This window comes from Calonectris borealis, chromosome 2, assembly GCF_964195595.1.
Source record: "Calonectris borealis chromosome 2, bCalBor7.hap1.2, whole genome shotgun sequence".
Lineage (NCBI taxonomy): Eukaryota > Metazoa > Chordata > Aves > Procellariiformes > Procellariidae > Calonectris > Calonectris borealis.
In genome coordinates, this window is record NC_134313.1 from 150,005,655 (window position 1) to 150,026,168 (window position 20,514).

The 20,514-nt window shown below is 38.2% G+C and overlaps 1 protein-coding gene across 1 annotated transcript in view; it reads left to right on the top strand.

The window, feature by feature from the left end:
• The window catches only part of PLXDC2 (plexin domain containing 2), a 284,357-nt gene that overhangs the window by 191,963 nt on the left and 71,880 nt on the right, over nt 1-20,514 (top strand). The window contains exons 5-6 of the mRNA XM_075143914.1: nt 12,931-13,053; nt 15,954-16,072. Of these exons, the coding sequence (XP_075000015.1) occupies nt 12,931-13,053; nt 15,954-16,072 (242 nt within the window). The remainder of the gene's footprint in view (nt 1-12,930; nt 13,054-15,953; nt 16,073-20,514) is intronic.

Genomic DNA, 20,514 nt, shown 5'->3' on the forward strand with positions numbered 1-20,514 from the left:
TTCCTTACTGAATTTTTTGAAACTTTGGAGAATATTGATTTCATCATAACCTGAAAGTCTTTCATTTTTCATGAAATTCACATGATTCATATGATTCACATTTCATGTGATTTATCCAGGTAAGAACTAGCTTTAAAAGTTAGAAGGAAGAGGAGAATAAACTGGGCAAACAGAAAAGCTTACGATAGGTATTTTTATTAGACTCTGTGGCAATATAGAAGGAGAGAGACATAGCAGCAAAAGGAAAGAAGATCTGTATTGATATTACAACAGTTTAATTCAAAGATGAACCATTTTTTATTTATAAGTTTTCAAACATTAAAAGACCATTTTCCTCAGTTCCATCCAAACTTTTTTATTGATGACAAGAGCTGTTCAGGCATGAGGATATTTTACCCAACTAGTGGAAGAGACACTTATATCAGAAATAGACTGCAAAATTAGATTTCCCCCCAACAGCTCTATTCAAGCCTCATCCTAGGATTTAGCAGCACCAAGGTTACTGCAATGACACAGCTGCTAAAATATTCAGCCCAAGCGAGATAATCCTCCCGCCAACCTCTTTTCTCTGATTCCAGCCTGTCTAGGAACCGCACTGGTCTTTGTTTGGCCAGAGCTGAGAGGCACTTGGGAGCTATCGCATGGCGGTATCTCACTGAGTAGATACTGTATTTCATGCCTCTGTCCAAGAATTTTCTCTGGGGAAGTATGTGCTTGATCGGACAGGAGTTGATACAAATCATTAGACTCTAAATAACCTCTGGGTTTGTTTCTCCTGAATTTGAGAGCATTCACAATTTAGAGTCCTTAAAAGTTACAATTAAATTTGCAAGTTGTCCATTACAGTGTCCTTACTTAAAAGTGCTTCTCTTGCTCCTGTACTCTTCCTAGTGATATCTAACAACCTCCTGACAAGGGATATCTTGTGGCATGTTAGAAGAAAAAACTCTACTGGAAGAGTTTCATGATACATAATCCCCTAAATCCCTTTGCTGAATTGAAGAAGATATTCATCAGAATGGGTTACATTCGACCAGATCATATACTTTTCACAACAGCCATGAGTAGAGGGGAAATTACAGCAAACTGGGAAACTTATTGGCATTTACTCAATGACATATATTACACGTTCTCAATTTTTCCAGATAAAGCTTTCAGTATTAACAAAGCAGCGGGAAAAATAATGGTGAAAAACTAATCTTCTGGTCTTTAAATATCTACATAAGATAACAGAGAAGTACAGCCAAGAGTATGAGGATTCTGGCTAGCTTTTCTTTTTTCTCTCATGTACAGACACACAAGAAGTCCTTGTAAGGTTATGCAATTAAGAACCAGTGTTATACTTACGCCTTCTGGGGTTTAGCTTTCAGATAGCCCACTTTTCAGGCCGAAAGAAGAAATGGGTTGGTGCATTCAATCTAGTCAAGCAAAAGCAAAGCCAAAAAATATGTATAATCTATCTCTAATTCATTTTCCCCAGAAGACTGAAAAAATTATAAAATAGCATGAGAGATTGGTTCATTTTTACACTGATCTTGAAAGCCCACTAAGGTATTTAACTTTCATGGATTGTCTGAGGGATCTGGAGTTGCTGTTATCCTTTTGTTTAATTACACTGTAATCTTCATGCAATTATAGTGATGATAACATTCTTCCACAGACATAACAATAAATTAGCCATCTGGGGATAAATGACATTACTTAAAGCTTACTTCAGTGAAGTATCAAAGAAATATTAATATGGCTATATAGGAGAGTGTTTGAAAGTAAATTACATCATCTGTTTCCAGAATTCAGCGTTCCAATATATTTTAGGGGCTTAATAGCAAAACATATTCTTGAATTTGCTTCACCATGAAATAGTTGGTGGAGAAATATCAGGAAAAGCACACAGAAAACACATTTTCGCATAGTTGAAAAATATACAGTGCAGAGTTTTGTGGACTGTGCTTTATACACTTACGCAATATTTGTCAACTTCACCAAATAAATATGTGAGCAACTCCATTCCTGATATGTTTTATTTCCCCCATGACACATCTTGCCGTTTTTCCATCGAATATAAAGGTGTCTTTTGAGTCCTTTTGTAGTTTAATTCCAGAAACGAAGAGAGATTCATCAGGTTTTTACTTTACTGCTGAAGATAAAAAAAAGAATGTAAGATAACAATAAGTGATATGTCAGAAACAGCAAGATGGAGAAGAAGAAACATGAAAATAAAATGCAAGTCAAAATTTTGAAGCTGTTCTCAGCAGCTCAAATTAAAATAATTACAAAAAATAGCATCCTACTGGGCTTTCAATCCAAGAGAAAACTTGCAGCTCTGACCTTTCCCAATTGAGGTATCAGATATGATCATAAATTGATGAAAAATATTTTGAAAATGTACTTCGAAATGGAAAAAACTTGTGACAACTTTACAGACAGGGAGAGAATTTTACTGGTTGATAAAGCTCAAATAACTTTTTACTGGTTAGGAGATGGTCTGCTTGTTCTCAATTCATTTCTATGATGTTGGTTATAATTGTACTAAGGTAAATTAAATAAAAGAGTGGAATTAAACTATTTCAAGAACATGTTTATACAATGTCAGTCCAAAAAAATGTCTTTTAATGAGAAGGTGCATCTGAAGTAGTAATGTTTTATTACCCTAGAGAAGAGCAGCTGCAACAAAAGGGCTGAATCTTTCCCTACCACTTAGAACAATTGTATTTATTAAAAAGAAAGACATGAGCAGGACGAGGTGTTAATGTGTGTGGAAGAATCTTTTATAGGAGGAGTCTAGTTTCTATAGTCTCATTTACATATGGCACAAAACATAATTTATTCTCTTGTTTGAACACAGCAGAGGTTTTTGCAAATGAGTTGTTTTGTGTGCTGCAATTGAAATGAGTTTTCTTGAATGGCTAATGAATAAAAGGATGTCAGGATTTTATTAGGTGCTAATTTTAATAAAGCTTTGTTTACAAAAATCTTTTCGAAGTGAATGACTGCATGAGAACCAGTGGCTTAAAAGGTGGAACAATTTGGAATTCTCTGACACTTTGAAAACACAAACGCGTATCTTCTTGAGTTATGCTCGTGTTCTCTGTCTTATCTTGAGCTCAGCTGATGGTTATATGTGCTTAAGTAACAACACTCCTAAAATTTTCTGGCCTTCCTGCTGGGGAAAACTTGGTTGTTTGTGCTGAAGGCAGACGAGGCCATAGCTTTCCCAAATGATAGCTGTGTTCTCCACCATCTTACTACAGAAAAAGTGCATTAAGGAATATCTGTTCACATAATGAAAGATTTCAATGGTTTGATTTTTGGTTTGAGGGGTTTTTTTTGTAGGTACATATTAGCATGTGGCTGGCAAATAAAAGAGACCTTAGATGAGATGTCTGTGGTCTGGGCGCACTGAGCTGGGCTCAGTAATGGGTCTGGGCCACCGTATTGGAGTGATTTGAGCAAGGGAGCATATGAGACAGAGCGCACACAGCGTGGGGTGGTCCTGAGGGCAGAGGCTGCAGTTCCCTCCTTGCCTTTGGCAAAGCTGTTGCTATACTCCAGTAATCTTTACAGAGAGTGCAGATATGTTTCACTAGCTCTTATTTCACTACCTAAATCTGGCCTTCCTAGCTACAAATAGCAACAAACTATACTCCGATTTCCCTATTTAATTTATTTGCAGCTTTCTATTTACAAATGGGAATATCCAAAAATTGCTGAAATGGTCTTTAAGACTAATCTCATGCAGATATGCTGAGATGTTGCTGGGCAGAATTAAATACAATAATATTTGTCTCAAAATGTGCTAAATCTGAGAATTATTTTACTTTTTGAAATTACTATTAGAACCTCAGTCTTACAGTCATATAAACTCTCATGTCCTACTTCTCAGTCCCTATCTCGGGTCTATTTTTCCTACTGTCCTGGCAAAGAGTAATTTAACAAGAGAAATTAATGCACCTTTTTACATTGCCAATGATTATAGGCAACTAATTGGAGAACTCAGAGGAAAAATTTTTGATCCACTTTCCAAATTTTTTTCTTCAGCAAGACAGTAACTCTGGCAGTTGGAGACATCAAGATGGCATATGAATCAATTTTAGGATGTGACTTTTTTTACCCCTCAAGTTAAGTTGTGAGCAGCTTATCTTTGTCTTGGCCAGTGATGCCAAACTCTGCTTGACAGAAACCAGGCATTAAACACTTCTTTGGCCCCACAGCTGGTTATGGTGGGTTTTTTAAACAAGCCCAAGTGTCTTATCATTTCTCTCCTACTATCTTATTCATCAGGGAGGGAGAAGTAGATCCTCAGATGAGGTAGGTAACATATCCCATTTTATGTCAGTCTTTCAACAATATAATAATTGCTAGGTTGGGGGTAAAGTTCTGAAAATTGTGGTAAATCTTAATCTGTACAGTACTGTACTTGTGTTGACTCTGGTTTCCATCAAAAATGGGCAGTGGACTGGGTCTAAGATGGTAAAGATGGAGTAGAAGCACTGCTACCCATTGAGGTAGCTTTGGGGTCATATGAGATACCACCAAATGCCCCAGAGCAGATCCTCTCAGAAGGTTTTGATTATGCTGAGACCAAAAGAGAAGCAGCCAGAGAGCCAGGAAGCTCCTGCCAGTTCCTCTGCAGTTTTCTCTCTTGGCTGCAGAAAGTTTTCAGAGTGTTTTGGAGGAAAATGAGCAGTAGAAGTCATGTACTCTCACCCTGCTTAAGAAAATGAACAGGGAGAAATGAAAGAAATGATTCCTCTATGCAACAAAACATTTCGAGGTGTGTGTGAAAGTGTGTTGTTACATCTCTACAAAGCTTCTTGCATATGTGAATATACAAGTTGAAATCAAGGCTTTCCCTTGGGTGATCTGGGTTGGAGCCTACCCTCTTAGGGAAACCACTTTCCTCTGGTTCCATTTTTTGGAAGCTGTTCTGCTATTTCCCCTCTAGTTTATATGCTGCAAGGGTGCTCGAGAAAACCCACACTGAACTGTACACTCGAATGGCAGCTCTGCCATTGCCCAATGACAGTCTCTCTCATGTAAAACCTTTCATTGTTCAGCCGCTGCTGGCAGGCAGTTCCTTTTCCAACTAAGTAATCACAGCTTGTTGTATTACTAAGGCTTTCAACATATGGTTTTACTTAACATTAGCTGCCTGATAAGAAAATGAACTTTTTTTTTTCCAAAGCAGTCTTATTTTTTTTTACATTTAATATTTTGTATGAGGTGGTTAGATTTGTTTTTTGTTTTGAGCTCCAGGTTCTTGTACCACTGCCGTTCATTTGGGGTTTTTTAAATGCATACTTTTTCATTTGGTCTTAAATTCCTAGTATCATCTTTTCATTTCTCTGATCTGGAATTAAGTAAGCTGTCTCAAGAAAAATGTATGTCATGTGTCTTTTACTTCCCTATGAGTCAACATCTTCAGGCACATTGTACGGCAGAAAAAGCCTTTGCTGAGGACTCCCTGACACACTTCATATAATGTCAACTGATGTGGAAGGAGAGCAGTTAGTTACCTTTAAAACACTTCAGGCTTTGTAGATCATAAAAGCAATATTGATCTCTATACCTGAAACTTGAATGCTGCTGTACAAAAGGTACATGAGCCAACTCGTACCATGATGGCAAAACCACCTGATAAGTAGAGTTGGTTTATGGAGCTTCAGAGGAACTTACCTGCCATTCAGTCAAGCTCTCAAATTATTCAGAACTTTGAAAAGAAGGGAAAGATAATTGCAGGTTTTTTTAAGGCCTGTGTCAAACTGCTTATTGGCAGCTATACAAAGTGGTTCGAGCATTCCTATTCTTGTCAAATGCGTTGTTTGGTATTTCAGGTTGAAAGAAGTATTGTTTCAGGTGTTTATTTCCAATAAAGATCATTTTGGAGAATAAGCAAAATTTTATATGTTTTTTATGACAGCAATGTCACGGCTATTGGAAGGAGTAATTCCACATCAACTTATATCATTGCTGTTATTTAGCACCATTACATTTTTTATTTTTCAGCAGACATGATGATTCTTTTTCTCTAGATCGCTTTCTTTTTGCCAGAACATTTTTTCCTTTTTAGAAGACAAAAGGTATTACACAATGGGAGTGACCTGACCTGGGCAAGAGCTAGCAATTGCTGAGGGTAAGACTGGTACAATTAAGCGCTCTGTTTCAGCTGCAACTTTCCACCTATCTTCTACTAGAAGATCAGTAATCTAAAAATAAAAAAAACCTCTTAACAAGACACTACAAATTCCAGTCATTCAGGTAAATAATGTTATAGTTGCATATTAGGTAAAATAGTTGATATGTAAAATAAAATATGAAATAGGTAATATATAAAACAAGTAAAATATTAGGTTAAGTCTTAGGTTGTATTAGGGGTCTGTGGCAAGGTTTTGGTGGTGGGGTGTCTGCCTCTATAGAAGGAGGTGAGGGGCTGCCCCATGACAGACAAAGATGGATTCAGCTGGCTCCAATGGACCCACTGCAGGACACAGCTGAGCCCATCAACCAAGCTGGTGGCACCTCTGGGAAAACATATCTAAGAAAGGGTAAGAAATGTTGCGCAGCAGTGTCAAGAGTGAGGAAAAAGTGTGAGAAACAACCCTGTGAACACCAAGGTGAGAGAAGGAGGGGGAGGAAGTCATCCAGGCACCGAAGCATCTGTGGAAGAGACCAGGCTGGAGCAGGTATTTCCCTGCAGCCCATGGAAGAGCCCACGCTGAAGCAGATATCCATGCTGCAGCCTGGGGAGGACCCCACACTGGAAATGTGGAAATATCCTGAAGGAACTGTGGCCCATGGAGGACCCATGCTGAAGCAGGTTTATTCTGAAGGACTCCAGCCCGCGGGAAGGACCTACACTGGAGCAGGGAAAATGTGAGGAGGAAGGAGCGACAGAGATGAAATGTTATGAACCGACTGCAACCCACATTGCCCATCCCCCTGCGCTGCTCAATGGGGAGGAGGAGGTAGAGAGGTTGGAAATGAAGGAGTGATGTTGAGCCTGGGAAAAAGGGAGGGGTGGGGGGAAGACATTTTAATTCGTCTTTGTTCCTCACTATCCAAACCTATTTTATCTGGCAATGAATTAAATTAATTTTGCCCAAGTCATGGAATCATAGAATCATAGAATCATTAAGGTTGGAAAAGACCTCTAAGATCATCGAGTCCAACCGTCAACCCAACACCACCATGCCCACTAAACCATGTCCCTAAGCACCTCATCTACACGTCTTTTAAATACTTCCAGGGATGGTGACTCAACCACTTCCCTGGGCAGCCTGTTCCAATGCTTGACCACTCTTTCAGTAAAGAAGTTTCTCCTAATGTCCTATCTAAACCTCCCTTGGCGCAACTTGAGGCCATTTCCTCTCATCCTATCGCTAGTTACTTGGGACAAGAGACCAATACCCACCTCGCTACAACCTCCTTTCAGGTGGTTGTAGAGAGCAATAAGGTCTCCCCTGAGCCTCCTTTTCTCCAGGCTAAACAACCCCAGTTCCCTCAGCCGCTCCTCATAAGGCTTGTGCTCCAGGCCCTTCACCAGCTTCGTTGCCCTCCTCTGGACACGCTCCAGCACCTCAATGTCTTTCTTGTAGTGAGGGGCCCAAAACTGAACACAGTATTTGAGGTGCAGCCTCACCAGTGCCGAGTACAGGGGCACGATCACCTCCCTGCTCCTGCTGGCCACACTATTTCTGATACAAGCCAGGATGCCGTCGGCCTTCTTGGCCACCTGAGCACACTGCCGGCTCATGTTCAGCCGGCTGTCAACCAGCACCCCCAGGTCCTTTTCCTCTGGGCAGCTTTCCAGCCACTCTTCCCCAAGCCTGTAGCATTGCATGGGGTTGTTGTGGCCAAAGTGCAGGACCCGGCACTTGACCTTGTTGAACCTCATACAGTTGGCCTCGGCCCATTGATCCAGCCTGTCCAGGTCCCTCTGCAGACCCTTCCTACTCTCCAGCAGATCAACACTCCTGCCCAACTTGGTGTCGTCTGCAAACTGACTGAGGGAGCACTCGATCCCCTCATCCAGATCATTGATAAAGATATTGAACAGGACCGGCCCCAGTACTGAGCCCTGGGGAACACCGCTCGTGACCGGCCGCCAACTGGATTTAACTCCATTGACCACAACTCTCTGGGCTCGGCTGTCCAGCCAGTTTTTTACCCAGCGAAGAGTACACCTGTCTAAGCCGTGAGCCGCCAGCTTCTCTAGGAGAATGCCGTGGGAGACAGTGTCAAAGGCTTTACTGAAGTCCGGGTAGACCACATCCACAGCCTTTCCCTCATCCACTAGGCGGGTCACCTGGTCATAGAAGGAGATCAGGTTGGTCAAGCAGGACCTGCCTTCCATGAACCCGTGCTGGCCGGGTCTGATCCCGTGGTTGTCCCGGACATGGCTCGTGAGCGCCCTCAAAACAAACCGCTCCATAACCTTCCCCGGCACCGAGGTCAGGCTGACCGGCCTGTAGTTCCCCGGATCCTCTTTCCGGTCCTTCTTGTAGATGGGCGTCACATTGGCAAGCCTCCAGTCGTCCGGGACCTCCCCAGTTAACCAGGACTGCTGGTAAATGATAGAGAATGGCTTGGCAATCTCCTCCGTCAGTACCCTCAGGTGGATCAATTCTGTCTTACCTATAACAGTAATTGGCAAGTGTTGTCGCTGTCTATACCTGGACCCACAAGTTTTTTCATCTTATTTTGTCCCTCTGACCTGTTGAGGAAGGGGAGTGAGAGAACAGCTATGTGGGCATGTGGCAGCTGGCAAAGGTCAACCCACCACATAGGTAAAGGCTGAACTGTAATAATCGCTTTGAGGAAGTACTGAGCATCTAAAATGTATATTCTCAAAATAGAGCCTACTCATCACAAACACATAGAAGTATAATTCATTTATACCCTGTATTCAGTATGATGCTTTTAAGATATGACCAGTTGTTTCAGATATTTAAAAATAAATCACACATGAAATTATAATCTAAAGCAGGTATTGTTCTAATTCAGCTAAATGCTAAAGTGCAAAAACAGTTTATCATGTCACATATATAAAATCAGGCTCAGATTTATGTAACTTGTTCATGCAGGGTCTTAGAAGGGAGAAGACTGTTATCAACCTAGATGTTTCATTTTTATGTTGCCTGCATATTCCATATCCTATCACATCTTTATAGATGCACAATAGCAACTTCAAAGGACTCATTGCCTGTGCTGCTTTGGACCTGTATTCTATTATTCTGCACACTTGACAAATATTGTCGAAAAACTTTCTAGTACTATTGAGTTTGTGCACAGCTAGGAGTAGAAAAAAGAAACCACAGAAGGCTTATGTGCAGATTGTTGTAATCTTATATGTTAAATCTTATATGTAAATCTAATATGGTAAAATGCAACAGATACGGAGCATATTTTGGAATGGGTAAATTCAGATGTAAAATGCATTTTTAAATCAAGTCAGGGTCCTGCATCAAGTGGAAGAGTGCTTTCATATTTAAGTGGTTATATATGCATATATAGTTTTCTCCTCAGTGTGAGTGTGCATTTGTACACCATGAGGATCAGGAGTATACCCTCCTTGAGTTACAATTGACTTTAGTATTAGTTCATACTTAGTTTTAGTTAGATTTATATATACATATAAAAACTACAAAATGCTGAGCACTCTTTCCTATTTGTCTTCAATTCTAGTATTTAGGAGCATATTATGCTTCTAGGTATAGTACTTGTGGAGAGTTTTGGAAAAGAGCTCTGTCAACCCCTCCGACAAAGGAGAGATTCAGTGGTTCAGGAAATTGCAGGTCTGAAAGATTCTTCCTTGAATAAATGAATCAACCATAAGCATTTACCACTGTCAGAAAATTAGGTCACAGATAGTATAAGCCAATTTTCTACGGAATTCCATTCAGGAATAAGTTAATTTTACATTTGTTGCTTTCTTTATGTTGTAGTGGCAATGATAAAATGTCCATGTTCAACAGTGGCCTTTGAATCTCTGGGATGATTTGAAATGACTTTGTGTTTCTTTTCAAGTTGTTCCAATGCATGACTGGAGTTCTCATTAGAATGATCTTCATGCAAGGCCTGCCTGCTTCCCAGCTATCATACACCTCCTGCTTTCCATTTTTGTCTAAAGTAAAGCTGCATCCGGCAAACACTTGGAAATACGCTTTGTGGTTACTAATTACCTGGGCTGATTTACTTAGTTATGTGTTCCAGCACAATTAAGTCCTTTCTTTGCCTATTGTATCTGCCTCATTATTAGTTATAATGGTGACATTTATACTGTAAATGGGATGAAAGCATGAAAGGGAAACTGTGTGTAAAGATAGGACCATTGTGTAAGGGATGAATAAGTACTGAAGTATTAAGGCTAATTGTAATACATGAATATGGATTCAAAGGTTTTGTTTATATTTTCTTCAAAATATTTTTGAGGAATGGTTTCAAGGTTATAGACCTACCCAAGATTGCGTTAAAATATGAGTGCACATGACCATAAGGATAATAAGCCGCACAAATTTTCGATGAAATGATATGTATTTAAAATGTCTAAATAAGCATGAGAGAATACTTCTCAAGGCAATGACATTTTAGAAGCAGACAGCAATAAATAGGAAATAATGAAAATGCATTTCAGGAACTATACTTGGCAGGACGGTTGGCTATCCTAAAATGATGAGTAACAGAGTAAAACTACAGCCACAATTGTATATTCTGAAAGTTCAGGTATATACACGACTTGTAAATATGTGTGGGCAGATTTTTTTTTTTAAATTGGTGTTTCCCTATCAATAAGCAAAAGGGAAAAGTGGTATTTAGATATTTAACTGAAAAAATCTCCCCCCCCCCAAAAAAAAAAAGAGAGACAGTTGTACTTTAGTCCTAAGAATTAATGTAGTAGTTAGGAGGTGTCCAGATATTAAAATACTGTATCATTTGAATACATAGGTGTGTTTTAAGTGAAGCAAAGGCAGCTAGGTTCCTAGCTCGCCCCTTTGTCAATGTTTCCAACTGAATCTTTTGTTTTATTTTCTGCAAATCTGGCTTTTTCTTAGGTCTCCTATTACCTCCACTTGAGTTGACTTCATGGTACTTGATCTTAACTGCTAGCAACCATGCAGGAATATGATTCCAAAGAACCACGTTTTTTGTTTGTTTGTTTATAGCATCTTATGACTTCTAGAACTAGTTCCGTGAACAGTTAGCAAGCATTTACCAACATGTTTCAGGAGAAGACAGGAGTAGAAGGATGCCTAAAGCACTCCAGAAACTTGTTATTTTTTTCATGCTCTCAGAGATTTCCTATATCACATCAAACAAGCCTTTTAACAAATCTGTCTCATATCACAGTTGTTAGGATGGAGATACTATTGTTAAGAAAGTGGGGTTGCGCACTAATAGTTTTTTAATATCATATATTAACTGGAGTTGGCTGGAAAATGGTATTTCTACCTTCAGGGTAATTCCAGTTGTTCAGGTTTGTGTTTATTTCTGGAATTTCACAATCATGTTTTAGGGATAGATTTATATGCTCCTTCATTATGTGTTGTATTGCGATGATACTAAATGTGAGAAGAAATGACCTCTTGGGCTTGGCAGTAAAAGGGGTTGTAGAGGAAGAGAGACTCTCAATATGACCGAAGAAGGAAAAAAAGACACAAACCAGCATAAATACTGTTGCAGTGGATACTATCATTTGCCAGTAAAGAATTGAATTTCTGTGAGACATCTTCCAAATAGAATTTTTTCTGTTAGAAAATTTTCAGCCAACTTTAATATTCTTGTTGTTATTGGGGTGTTTGCTGTTGGAATATACTTCATTAAATCAATAAAGGAGAGAAAGCAAACACTTCAGCATAAGGCACCATTCTGGTAAACACTTGAAGAGGAGAGGTAATATGCAAACCTTAGTTTTGAAGATCTATCTATAGCTCCAATCAACTTAAAATTTGTCAGTTTTGACCAGAAAGGTAAAAGCTAAAATAAAACTTAAGAAAAGACTCACTCTAGGGTGATAGGAGTTTTTAAGTCAGGCTTTAGGTTGGGGCATCTAAAGAAGTTAGTCCCATTAGTCAGTTGAAGTGGAGTTGGCAAACCTAAACAATTCAGATTTATTTGTAAACCATTTCTTGTTTAAAATGGCAGGCGTTTCCTGCCATTAAAATACACAAAGTTTTGCTTTGAAGAAAACTGCAGCATTACTGTATTCACTGCATATGACTGTTCTTCCTTGAAGGAAGAACTCCAGTTCCAAACCAGTAAGCATTTCTGATGGAAGCAGCCCACTACTGATTTGAGGAGAACTGTGGATTCAGGGATGAATAGGATAAACTAGTGAGACCTGACACTGCAGAGAACGTAGCAGAAATGCTGCTTGGCTTATAATCATGGAAAAATCCTATCTGTTCCACACTTCATCTGTTTTTTTTTTTTTTTGTTTAAATGTTGTCACCTCTTCTTGTCTGAAATAGTCTCTTACTCTGTGTCTCTAGAAATATGAAAAAGGGTTAGACTAACTTTTGAAGAGGTAACAGTTTGCAAAAGCAAAACAAATTGCAGATTTTTGGAAGGGATAGAAAGCACTGTGGAATATGCATGGTGGTAAATGGCTCATTTTGATAATGCCACATATCTGCATTTGTCCATAACTGGAGTTATTCTTCCTTGAGTTTGCTCTGTTTTTATTTCTGTATGAAAACTTTCTTCTTGAAGTAATTTTTCCATTGTTCATCTTGGATCTTGCTCTTTTAGTAGCCACCACAGACATTTTCCTGAAATTTTAGCTCTTACTTAATTCACTATAAAATTGGTGGTGGGATTAATTTCTCTCAGATGACCCTTCACTGCTTTGGCAATGCCTAGTTCAACCTGCCATTTTATTAAATCTTTTCAGAAGTTACTGAAATGGTCTCAATATTTTTTTTTTCATTGTAGGTTTCATATATACTGGAGAAGTTGTGCATCGAATGCTAACAGCTACACAATATATTGCACCCTTAATGGCAAATTTTGACCCCAGTGTGTCAAGAAATTCAACAGTCAGATACTTTGATAATGGTATGTAGTAGTCCTTCATAAATGAATGTGTCTGTGTCCCTTGGCTCTTCATATTTTCCTAAATAACTATTTTTGAAGGAAAAACTGAAGATTTTTTAAATTTTTATTTGTTCTTTTTTTTTAACTCAAAAGCTATATAAAGCATGTGGTTAGACATCCATAAACAGTTCTTAATTTAGAACACAGTTAAAGAGTCATGAATGCTTTTTCCTAATTGGACAGATATCTTCTGGATGTTAAAGTACATAAACTCAAACTAGCAATATATTTTATCAGTTTTAAAAGTAAAAATCTGTCTTGTATAAAAGTGCAAGTTCCTGTTACTTCAAAATATATATAGTAAATACCATCCACCCACCAGATAAAATGAAAATAGCATTTGTGGAATGCAATAGCAAGAATACACAGAAGCAGGGCAGGTATAAGGTTAATAAATCCGTCGATGACTAAGTGTGCATGGAGTCCCAGGATTGGAATCCAATACACTCATCTACACCACAAGTTCCCAACAGTCCCTTGTACAAAAGATTGAAAGGGTAAAAGGCAAACTGCAGTGTTATACTTGAAGCTCTGTGAGATCTTTCAAAGGCCTTGAATGTGTGGATATTTGTCTCATGAAGTCAGTTATTATCAAAATTGTGAAAACATAACCTATGTGGTTAAAGGTGCCTTATCTCGGGCCTTTAGTGATCAAATACAATGGCAGTGACTGTCTATTCTGAATTTGAAACTTAGAGAGTTTAGTATCATGACTTAATATCATGGGATCTATGATTGTTTTAAATCTTCCTGGACAAGCCTGTGACATTCTATGTATGTTTATTCACAGTGCATTTAAGCACAAATTATGAACATGTCCAAAAAATATGTCACATTTCCAACCAGGTGTGTTAATTTTTATTCTTTAGATCAGGGATCAAAATGTATCCTATAACCTTTGCACCTAGTCATAACATTTCCTTGCAATCTAGTCATTATTTGCAGCATTTGTTTGTTAAAAATCCAATAAAATAGATTTACATGAGAAAATCCTGCTCTTACATGGAGAATTTTCAAACAGAAAAAATACTATTTTCATTTCATAAATTATTTGACATTATGGCCTGAGATTTGTCATCTGTACTGAAAGAATCTAAAGATTCTGGGGAAGACATTGATAATTCTCATTGTATTCCTGATTTCCAGTCTTCATACCAGGTGTATCAGGCTGTATCACATTGCTTTCCTGACAAGGTTGAATACATCTTTAAGATGTATTCACTCCTCCTTTGTGAGGCATGATGATCTTTTGGACCCCATGTGCTTTAGGACAGAGAGTTTGCTATCTTACCCCAAATAAAAAGGAAATGAGCAAACTGTATGTTCAGCTCCTTATTTCTTATTCATCCCTGTTTTATCCCTCTGGGTAAGTGTGCTGCTTTAGAGCGGCATCTGTAGTGAGCAAGCACATAGTGTGGTGACGCATCCAAGTCTCACTCATGGAGCTAATTGCAAGGAACTTATGTACACAAGGAATGAGAAGACTGTTTTGGAGGCAGCTGACTTCCACTTTAGCTTGGGATTCTGAGACGCACATAGATCTAAGGTACTCAAAGACTGACTGTAAGACGTTCTGGCTATTTTTGCTCCAATAATTTTAAAAGTCCCTTTAAATTCCTTTAAAATGATATTTAATCAAATAAATATTCAGAAAGCAGTTAATGAATGCGGTCACAGAAGGAAAAATGCACTGTGTGCACCATTATTGAGCATGTACTAGACTCATGAAAGACACACGGGACAATAATGTGGTGGACTTGGTGCAGTATGCACCAAAAATTTCCATGCTTATAGTTTCGTGACATCCCCTGCCAAGATGTGTTAATGAAAGTTACAGCACAGAAGATCTGTGACAAAAGATGTTTCAAGGATATATCAAAAATGCATTGAGCTGGATGCATACTGACCCACCTTGAACACTCCAGGAAGAAATGAAATTAAAGTGCTATGAATCAAAGCACATAACTCCCATTAGTGCCAAAGAGAGAAGTATGTTGAGGAAGGCACATAAAGACGAAAAAGTCATTTTCAGTAAACACAGTTTTGGTGATAAGTGTCTTTCAGCCAAGCTGCTTGAATGTGTCTATAAGCCTCAACATCTGTAAAACACGCTTACAGGGAATGCACGTCGCTTGGGGTACATTTTTAGCGTGGTAAGTGGATATTCAGCCAGAGAACTCCCATGAATATTAACAAGCCTCTTGCAACTAAATCTCTGCACACCAGACTCAGTATTTACCCCATCTATGAATTCTTAGTGGTTTTAATTTAAACTACGTTTATTTATTGCCAACACCTAATATTTTTCAACTTGCAGAACCTGAGCAAGGGCTTGCACCATGCAGAAAAAAAACTTAATGTTATTTATATTAATGCACACTTAATGGAAGAATCTGAATTCCTCAAATAATAACTTTTACTAAACAGGCAATGTTATTAGCACTTCACATTTCAAAGTCATCAGGGTATATCTATATATAGTGTAAAAAAAGCCACTGCAAAGCGGTTGTTGTGGCAGCACACCTGAATTCTGAGTACTGGATCCTACTTTTAGTGATTGTTGACTCCTTGTGCAATTCCAAACAAGTTACTTGACCAATCCTGCTTTAGCAGACTTTTGTGTGAGTAGCTGAGGTAGTTATTTGTGGCACTGTGGTGTCTAGCTGTAAGAGGATTTTCATTGCAACTTGTGTTTGTAATATCTTTGGCATTTCAAGATACTGGGCTGAAAGTTGCTAAAAAGAGACAAAACTTGTTCTTGTTTCAGGTAACTGCAGTTAAGTACTTTTCCTAGTCAGTTAATATTTTTCTCACATTTTTTTCTTCCCTTTGCCTCTCTACCCCCACTCTGGGGTTCACAGGCACAGCACTAGTTGTCCAGTGGGACCACGTACATCTGCAGGATAATTACAACCTGGGCAGTTTCACTTTTCAGGCCACCCTTCTCAATGATGGGCGTATCATTTTCGGCTACAAAGAAGTAAGTTGGGTCTGAAAATTTTCATTTAAGTAGACAAATTAGTTGATACCTGCCAGGAATTTCCCTACATTTGGGGGGGGGAGGGATATTTGAACGTTTGGCTATATAAGGTCATTTCATTATATTGCTTATAAGATCACTATTTTGCTGAAAATGACATTTTATTGTAAAAGTGATGTTCATGTGATGGACTTGAAAACCATCACCATGGCTCAAATGTGCTACTCCTGGATTTCAAATGGCTTTTTTTGGGTTGTTGTAAGTGTTGAGTGTTTAGTAAATTCTTGATTGTTTAGTAAATTCCTCTTGGGTTTTGAAAGGTAGGGTCTAATTTGCTCAATTAGTTCACCTAATTTGGGCCTGTTTGAAAATACTCTAGAATCAATGGTTAGTATTAAAAGGTCACCTTTTCCCTGCAGCTATCATTTCTTGGCAACTGACGTATTTCAAAGTTCATATATTTCAAATAAGAAATAACTCATCTGTATCTCTAGCTCTGTGAGGTTTTCCATCTATTTGGTGAGAACACTGGTTAGATTGAGGCCATTTGGTTTGCCTTCATAGCACCAACATGTTACCTTGGTCGGGCCTTTCTGCATTCTCCCAAGTGTTTCAGAATTTCAATCGTTGCTTTAGATGATTTTTTTTTCTTGCTATTGTTGCTAGAATCCTGGAGGCTATAGCCTAGAGGCTATACTTCCAGTTGAATTTCATGCAAATGAGAATGAGAAGATAGATAATCTCAAGTCTCTAGGGGCAAAGAACAATTTCTTTCTTTCTTTGGTTATTTTAATCTCAGTTTGGCATGCAGAATGTGACTTTCTCTTCAAGATGTACATCTTTCTGTTATCCTCCTTATATTAAAAAAATGTAATCAGTGATATGACTGATTGTCCAGACTTGGAGAAATCTGGGTTCTCTTCTCTCTCTGCTACAGACCAGTTGTGAGCCTTCAGGCTCATTTTTCATGCCTGTGTTGAAGCCATGCACCTGAATGAAGCAGAAATAATAGTACTCCTCTCCTCTTCATTAGAAAGCTAGTGAGGATCTGGGTTATTCTACTAGCAGCAGTCATATCTTCACCTAAGATAGATGTCTTTGCACCTTGCAGACAGGATTGCTGCAGGATACTTTTACTGGATTAGTTTTGTAGACACAAGAAACTTCTGATATGCCCACATATCTGGCTTTGCTTATCTTATAAAAGACATGATGATGCAAGCTCTGCTTTGGCTCTGTTTCTGAATGTTATGTTAGTAGTCTTAATCTATGAAAATGCAGTTTATTTGCATTTTGACTCTAGCTTCATGAAAGCTTTGCTCTGCTTAGGACAAAGGAGCCTGTGCTTGATCAAAGGAGTATGCACCAAAGCTTTGTTTATCTCCTGTTGTTGAAACCTTTTTAAAGAAAAAACAATCTTTTTGAAGACCACAGAAAAGTTCCTGCCTTCAAGACCCAGAGAAGTGGGGAGGAACATTTCAATTTGTAATGTTAAGATAAATTTGGCAAGAACTATATATGCATTCTGACATTAAAATGGTGACATTTTCAGGACACTACTATTCTTGGTTATGAGATGCTCTGCCCTGTCTGTTACTCTCCAGCCCTGTGCAAAATTAATCTAATATGGGTGATAGAAGCAGTTGCCCTAAATTGATACCATCTTGCATTCGTTTTGCATAAATGTAAACGATAATGCAGAGTGCCAGGCAGTGGAAAACTTTATTCATTTAGGAAGACAGGAGGAAATAGGCCACCTCATTAATCACATCTGGTTCCCTAGAATTGCATGCAACTATGTCATTTAATCTGTGGATAAATAAGTTCTATGCTATGATGGCTTAGGCTGCCTGCTCTCACTGTACCACTGCAAGCTTCCTCCAGAACCACAGTGCTTTTGTGGGGAGGAGTTATTACCATTCTTTTCATTAATCCTGAGACAGAAAGAATTGGAATCTGCAAATGGGATAATTTGCATTTTTTCCACTGCTGAATCTTTGAAATCCCCTGTCATGAGTTATTCTTGTCCTGACTGGAATTACCAAACATCACTTTAGAACTATTGCACAAAGTTAAGGAAAGAGACTTTTAGAAGTGGTAATAGTAACATACTAGTGGTCTGTAAATTTTTTGACAAAAGATTTTTGTAAAGTCTTAGAATGTTACAGCTAGTGTATTCCATTGGTAATTGCTTGGGGAATGGATTTGGAGGCTGAGATTTCCAGCAGACTACACTCTTTATTTGCAGTCTGTCTTACTCCATTAAAACTACCTCAGCTTTTCACCTAAATGACAAAAATTGAATAAAATTTCCAATCACTGATGTGACACAAGTGGTCTGAAAAGAAAAACTGAGACACTTGTAAATTTAAACTTGACTCTAGTGCTTATAAGTCTAGCTGGGAATTGATTTACTTTCTAGTGCTTAATCCATTGCTTTCTGAGGAAGTCCTTCTCTTGCTGGTGAGTCATGTTGTCAGGAGCCCCATTAACTCCAGTAAGATTACTTGTGTGAGTGCTCACTAGCATGAGTAAAAGTTGCACGAGAAGATTTCTACCGTCTTTTTAGTGCCATTTCATTTTAGCATCACAGTTCATCAAAAACGACAGTGATGTATGGCAAATCTGTGAGGTCTTCATTGCATTGTCATTGAAAGTCTCCAAGCTGTAACACCATGAAAGAAATGCAGCAGACAGGTTGCGAGTAACTTTATAAAGCATCCCACAGGGGTTCTGTATTCCTGACGCCAGGAGTTTACCTTGAAGAATTCACTTTTAAAATAACTTTGATTATACATTTAAGGGAGCTACAAATAGGGACTTTTATGTCTAAAGCAATTCAGGTAGATTTTACCTTTTATTTGCTGTTTATTCAAACCATTTCAGATTCCCTTTTTCATATCCTTCTTGATCCCACATCAGGTTTGCTACCTTATAAACATGGTGTTGACCACCAAGGCAGGATCTTGGCTGGGGTTTGCTGAATATCAAAGGAGCTGTTCTGCCCAATCTTCTGCATTCTGTTGTTTGCCCAATAGGAAGCAGTCTGAAATGTGCAACTGTTATCCAAAATCCAGAATAGATTCTGAAAAAATAAAAATTTAGAAAAGGAGCTGAGCCACCAGGATAGTGAAATCTGGAGACATCAGAATATCTTTCAGAAGAGTTAATGGGTAGGAGAAGGAGATGTACAGCCAAGTTTTCAAAAGGTAAAAACAGTTTGAAATATAGCAAGGTCCTATAGCAAGTCAAATATTTATTTCTTTACCAATTTAGTTTGTTTACAGTGCATACACCTTCCATTTCAAATATCATTTTTCTTACACCAACTGTTAGTGTTCTGGCAAATGGTCAACATCTCAGGAATCATCATCTGGCAGGAAAATTTTACTGGTGCCCCTCTACTACATATGAAATACATTACAGTTCAAACTAGCCAACAGAACATAGTAATAAAGAAAATTTTCTGCAAAGGCATACTTTTTTATGTATTAGTAGTGAATACTCATTTCTTATGTTCTAAATTTCAAGAACCTCAATTCTCAAGAGCTTGACTTCTTTCTGAACAAAATAACTATTCTACATGTTCTTTTCCCATTAGTGTTTATAGCTAATGTTCCTTAGTGTAACATTTGATTTCTTTTTCTGTCCATGATTAATACAGGACAAATTAGGCAAAGGTACCAAAGGCTTTGTTAATGGTTTAGGATATTTTTCTTAATTTCATTGGCCTGAAGGCTTTCTTTGTTCATTTAAATAGTAATGACTCTCTATTTATGTAGTCATCTAGAAACCATTATTAAAGTTGAAATGCTTGTTCAAATTGCCCAATATGTAAAGTTTGAAAATAATTCTAGAAGAGGCTTGTAGTACAATTTCTTTCTACTGTGAAAGGAGGCAGAATTGAATGGAACTGATTAAGTACTAGCAGTTAGATAAAATTGATGATCCTGCTATGCGTGACGGAAAATATGCTGTTTTCAGTAACAAGACTCCAAACCTTGTGATTGTTTCCTGAAAACTAAAAAGAAAAAAAAAAAAGCACAGTCTTCATGGATAGTCTGCGTACATTATACATTCCTGGCATTTCTTTGCCTCTGTTATTATTATCAAAAATATTAACATGGAAACAGGATCTTTGATTTTATGAGGTGATCAGTTTATGCAACTTAAAATTCCTGATTAAGTTTCATGCAGTTTGGCCTGTAGAGTAATTAACAACTATTTAGGAAACTGACAATGAAAACCGTATATAAGTACTATTGTGTTCCTAATTATTATTTTGCAGCATACTCTGGCTCTTACCTTTGACTCAGTTTTGAAGTGGGGCAGTAATTGCACCCTGCTTACCACCTCCTTCAGAATAAGTTCGGAGGCCATTATTTTATTCTTTTTCAAAGGGTAAGATTCTGATGTGTTCTTAGAGAAAGTTGAAAAGAATA